This window comes from Octopus bimaculoides, chromosome 3 (assembly GCF_001194135.2).
Source record: "Octopus bimaculoides isolate UCB-OBI-ISO-001 chromosome 3, ASM119413v2, whole genome shotgun sequence".
In the NCBI taxonomy this organism is placed as follows: domain Eukaryota; kingdom Metazoa; phylum Mollusca; class Cephalopoda; order Octopoda; family Octopodidae; genus Octopus; species Octopus bimaculoides.
This window is the reverse complement of record NC_068983.1, coordinates 10,011,149-10,017,142: the sequence shown is the minus strand read 5'-3', so window position 1 is coordinate 10,017,142 and position 5,994 is coordinate 10,011,149. Positions and strand designations below refer to the sequence as shown.

At 39.2% G+C, this 5,994-nt stretch overlaps 1 protein-coding gene across 1 annotated transcript in view; it reads right to left on the bottom strand.

Moving 5' to 3' along the window:
• LOC106884372 (mediator of RNA polymerase II transcription subunit 12) overlaps positions 1 to 5,994 on the bottom strand; it is a 68,108-nt gene that overhangs the window by 22,064 nt on the left and 40,050 nt on the right. The window contains exons 23-26 of the mRNA XM_052966703.1: positions 4,899 to 5,055; positions 3,685 to 3,856; positions 1,631 to 1,770; positions 1,223 to 1,298 (exon numbers count right to left, since the gene is read on the bottom strand). Of these exons, the coding sequence (XP_052822663.1) occupies positions 1,223 to 1,298; positions 1,631 to 1,770; positions 3,685 to 3,856; positions 4,899 to 5,055 (545 nt within the window). The remainder of the gene's footprint in view (positions 1 to 1,222; positions 1,299 to 1,630; positions 1,771 to 3,684; positions 3,857 to 4,898; positions 5,056 to 5,994) is intronic.

Sequence of the window (5,994 nt, the reverse complement as noted above, 5' to 3'; positions counted from 1 at the left end):
AAAAAAAAAAAAAAAAAAAAAAAAAACATTCCAGTAATTTCAATGATGAGGTTTAATGAGGCGGAAATATGTTCAGAGTTGTCACTGCACTACTAAAAATCAGACTCCTTTCTTTCTGCATTCTATTATAATTAAATTAAATTTCCATGTTATCTTGCCCTCATCCTGTTACCATTTTTTTAAAAATGACAGTTCTGAACAGGTTTCTGCAAAAGTTAGTCATTTAGATAATTTGTTGTCAGCATTAAGAGTGGTTGTTGATTCATTCATTTAATGTTTCCTTTTTTTATGCTGGCATGGGTTGGACGAAAACTTATTCAGACAATATTTTACAGTTGGATTCCCTTTCTGTTGCCAACATCCACTAGTACCAGTGAATAAGCAGAGGCAACATAGCACAGGGAGAATTCAGTAGTCTTGCTAGGTAGGGTAAAAAATCTCTCTAATGACTGAATCAGGATAAAATGTACCTAGAACACTCAGTAAAGCTGGTGATGGGAAGGGTACCCAGCCAAAGAATGGCGAAAACACAACATACAAGCAGAACATGGTCCTCAACTGGTTTAAGAAGCAGTAACTTCAAATATGATTTGACCTGGATCGTAATGACTCAGCCAATCCATGCCAGCATGAAACAGAATATAAAATGATGATCAACGTCTATCAGTAGAAGATATACATATCAGTGAAAAACATGACAAACTACGAAATGGTGTTCATTCTTCTCATATTTCTTTGTCAGTCTTGCAACTAAAACTTCAGTGAAGCAGCCACTACACTCTCGGAGTGTTTGGCATTAGGAAGGGCATCCAGCTGTAGAAACTCTGCCAAATCAGATTGGAGCCTGGTGTCACCTCCTGGTCCACCAGTCCTCAGTCAAATCGTCCAACCCATGCTAGCATGGAAAGCAGACATTAAACGATGATGATGATGATAAGCCATATGATAGCATCATCATTTAACATCCGTATTTCATGCTGGCATGGGTTCGATGGTTTGACAGGATCCAACAGGTCAGGTGGACTATGTCGAATTCCAATGGCTGTCTTGACATGGTTTCTATGGCTGGATGCCCTTCAATCACTTTAAGAATGTAGTAAGTGCTTTTTTTATGTCATAAATAAATTAGTGTATTGTATGGATCAAAGAGATGGTAGTACACAACTTGCTAGTTCAGAGGTGTTGAGGTTGTTGTGGTAGTAGAAAAAAAACAGAAGTTAACCGCACTCCTGGGGGTCAATGGTTTAAATTTCTTTTCAATAAAGTCTACGATATTTGTGTTGGTTGCAGAAGCAACACTATCTCAGATGTAGGAGTAATGCTCCAAATTAAGTCTTACTTGACTTTGTAAAGAGTCAGCATGTGATCTGAGTTCAAGTATTTTCTAGCACCAAACAAGAAATCAAGATTTCGGGAGTTTCGTGAAGATAAAATGCATCAGCATAGAATTTCATTTCATTGGAGTAATTACTTTTGTTGTTGTTGTTGTAGCTACTTTAGTCTGTATCTTTTGTGTTATTGACACCAAATGAGAAAGACAGAAATTTTATAATTGTGTTATGGCTGTATCAAATAACTGTATCAAATAGGCTGCTGAAGTGTTTAGGAGTCAATAATTGTTAAGAGGGGCTATTGGAGTGGAATATATATCTTTAACGACATACTGACCTGTAAAATTCGATTGATGACCTGCTTATTATCTGGTTCAGTTCCTTCAGCTTGGTTTGGTATACCATTTGGGTAACAAATCATTTGAAGCAATTGGAGGGCCTACAAGAAAGAATTAAACAAACACCACATCAACTCCAGTGATTAAGGCATCACTAATAGAGAGAGACTGTCACAGCTAAACAGACACAATGCCACAGCTATATTGACACAATGTTACAGCTGCGTTGATACACATGTTGTCAAAGCTATACTGACATACATGTCACGGATGTTGTATGTATGCACTCGCTGTTGTACTTGTGCTGACACAAAGATGTTACAGCTGTAACACAGGAGACTGCATGAAGAGGGGAAGAGATGCCGTCAATCCCCTGTGGCTGTTGTTTGGGGTCACTTTCAGTGCCCTCAGTATCATAGGATGTCTATCTCATATCGATCTTGTCAGCCACATCTCCTCTCAGAAGAAACGCGCTAGATGCAGAGGAGAATGAATGTCTTAGATTGATCCTGTCATCACTTTCGATGGGCTATCATAAGCACTGGCACGCAACGTCACAGATATTATAGCTGTACTGACATGCATAAAGTCGCAACTGTATAAACATAGAGAATGTCATACCTGTGTAGGGCCTACTGTACTCACATAAAATCTCCCAGTTGCACAGGATAGGAAGGGTCACCACTGCACCGACACATAAAATACCACAGCTATACAAGGTGGGATGAATTATCATTGTACTGACACGCATACATCACAGCTGTGCTGGAAGAATGGGTCACATCTTTAAGCAATGGTCTGTATCTTATATCTTTGTCTTTGTCACTGTATTGTGCTCTGCCACTGACTCAGCTAACAACTTTTCAGCTTATTTAGTTTTAAGTTAGGAACCTGAGTGAAATGGTTCATCAATGTAATCAGTGGGATAATTGTAAAAACCAGTATTTCATTAGATGAGAGTGATGAGTTTGTGTCCCCTAACAGCCTTGAGTCATGATAGAAGTACTGACAAAATGGTCCCTTCAAATTTCAAGTTTCCAAAGAGCCAGAGATGAAATGAAACATATTTTGCTGTTCATTCATTTCAGCTTACATCCATTTTCCCATGCTTGCTTGGGTTAGACACTCTTTTACAACTGGATGCCCTTTTTGTTGCTAACCTTCAAGTAAGGGAACTTTTAATTCACACATCTACAAACGGTTTGATGTGAGCAGGAAGTTCTTAACAAAAAACATGAAAACAACACTTCTTGTAGCAACTGTCATAGAGAGCAAATACAGAAAACACACAAACATACATACATGGACAGACACACACGAGGCTTCTTTCAGTTTTCAGTCATAAGGCTTTGCTTAACTGTAATAAAAAAAAAACATTTCCCCAAAATGCTGCCAAATGGGACTGATCTCAAAACCATGTGGTTGAGAAGCAAATATCTTAACTACCATGCGTGTGTGTGTGTGTGTGTGTGTATGTGCATGCACACAAGTGTATGCGAACTGGGAAAAGTGTACGCAAGGCGGTGAGCTGGCAGAAACGTTAGCACGCCGGGCGAAATGCTTAGCGGTATTTCGTCTGCCGTTACGTTCTGAGTTCAAATTCCGCCGAGGTCGACTTTGCCTTTCATCCTTTCGGGGGTCGATAAATTAAGTACCAGTTACATACTGGGGTCGATGTAATCGACTTAATCCCTTTGTCTATCCTTGTTTGTCCCCTCTATGTTTAGCCCCTTGTGGGCAATAAAGAAGTGTACGCATGTTTCTATGTGTGCAAAAACTATGTTTATTCATCCTGTTGCAAAGTAGCATCCTTTCAACCAAAAATATAGAGACAGGTCAAGAAAACAAATGGCAATCTATAAGTATGGGGAATTGATATTATTGACTGAATCCCCTGAAGATGATACCCCAACATGGCTATGGTCCGAAGATGAAAACCAACAGATAATGTGTAATATCTGCTTAATAGTAAAACCGGGTTTATTGGAGGAAACAACTCAAAAAGAGAGACTTACCTGTTTATTTGAAAGTTCTGGATCCATCAGTCGATCTTCACTGAACAAAGCTTGTGGATCTTTAAGAATTTTTTCTCGGACCCATTTCTGGCAACACATTTCTTTCAGGGAATGTTTCGCAAAGTCACTGAGTCCGGCACTTTCAATTCTCTTATTTGATTTTGATGACCCTCTGTACCAATGAGAAACAAACAGTTACTTATATGTATGCCTACCTGCAGGAACATTCATCTGTAAACGACTAATAACTGCTTCAAATAAAGAATAAATAATATATATATATATATATATATCATCATCATCATCGTCGTTTAACGTCCGCTTTCCATGCTAGCATGGGTTGGACGATTTGACTGAGGACTGGTGAAACCGGATGGCAACACCAGGCTCCAATCTAATTTGGCAGAGTTTCTACAGCTGGATGCCCTTCCTAACGCCAACCACTCAGATATATATATATATATCTATGCGGAGGCGTGTGGCTTAGTGGTTAAGGTATCAGCATTATGATTGTAAGATTGTGGTTTCGATTCCTGGACCGGGCGTCGCGTTGTGTTCTTGAGCAAAACACTTCATTTCAAGTTGTCCCAATCCACTCAGCTGGCAAAAATGAGTAACGCTACGATGGACTGGCATCCCGTCTAGCTGGGGGACACATACACCGTTGAAACTGGGAAACCGGGCCCATGAGCCTGGCTAGGCTTTAAAAGGGTGCATTTATTATATTATATTATATATATATATATATATATGTCATCATCATCGTTTAACATCTGCTTTCCATGCTAGCATGGGTTGGATGATTTGACTGAGGACTGGTGAACCGGATGGCTACACCAGGCTCCAATCTGATCTGGCAGAGTTTCTACAGCTGGATACCCTTCCTAACGCCAACCGCTCTGAGAGTGTAGTGGGTGCTTTTACGTGCCATCGGCACGAAAGCCAGTCAGGTGGTACTGGCAACGGCCACGCTCAAAATGGTGTATTTTACGTGCCACCTGCACAGGAGCCAGTCCAGCGGCACTGGCACGATCTCGCTCGAATGGTAAATCTTTGACCTTCTTAAATTACAAAATTTCACTGAGTGATGACAGAAACCAGTTAATTCTTCAACAATTGCATGTGATAACAGATATTAGATACATGTATTAATCTGAAACACAAAAAATCCTTAGCAGTTTACACAAGACAATTTCATATATTCTCGAACTCACCCAAGAACCAAATCTAATTCCATGTCATCATCGTTTAAGTTACCCAGTATATTTCCAATGATATCACCAGTCTTCTGTCCAGCAGAATTGCTGGGAATTGAACCACTGTTATTACATACTCCTGCTTTAGCTTTGGATTCATCATTACATGAGTCCCCTGCAAGGAAATACATTAATCATTAATCATCAATCTTCCAGAATATTTGAAATAAAAACAGTACAAAAAACTGTTGAAGGTTTCAATATTGCACTGCATTTTATCTGCCATACTATAATCAATCCAATTGTGCCAACCCATCCTCTTTGAGAAATATGTTAAAATGAAAGGCAAAAACACAACACAATTCTGAAATAAACATGTTAGTTTTGACTTAGCAGACCTTGGATCAAAAATTCAACAAACACGACTATCCCCTATTTGTATTCAGGTACAATACACCTGGAACTACAAAATCCAATGTTTCTTTCCTATCTTTGAAGATAGTAAGATGTCATAGGAAGGGCATTTGGCTGCTATTTCTAGCAGGTTGAGTGACCATGTCAGGCTCTCTCATTGGATCATCTTGATAATGTTTTCTTATATGACTGAACAGATATGTAAGACAACCTGTTTCTATACTATGAGGGAGATTTGGCTACTATTTCAAGCAGGTTGAGCAACCAAAGAGAGGCTCACTCATTGGATCACCTAGCTATAGTGTCTTGTTTGACAACTTATTTCCATGGTATGAGGAAGATCTGACTGCTATTTCTGACAGATTGAGCAACCACATAAATTCTCCTTTGTTGTTTCAGCTAAAACAAAAAGAAAATGAACAAGGAAAATATAAATATAAATGAACAAAACATAAGTGGGGCTGTGTGGTAAGAAGCTTGCTTCCCAACAACATAGTTCCGGGTTCAGTCCCACTGCATGGCACCTTAGGCAAGTGTCTTCTCCTATAGCCTCAGGTTGACCAAAGTCTTGTGAGTGGATTTCATAGATGAACACTGAATGAACACTGAAAGAAGCCCGTCATATATGTATGTGTGTGTGTGTGTGTGTGTGTGTGTGTGTGTTTGTGTATGTGTGTGTGTATAGATATATATATATATA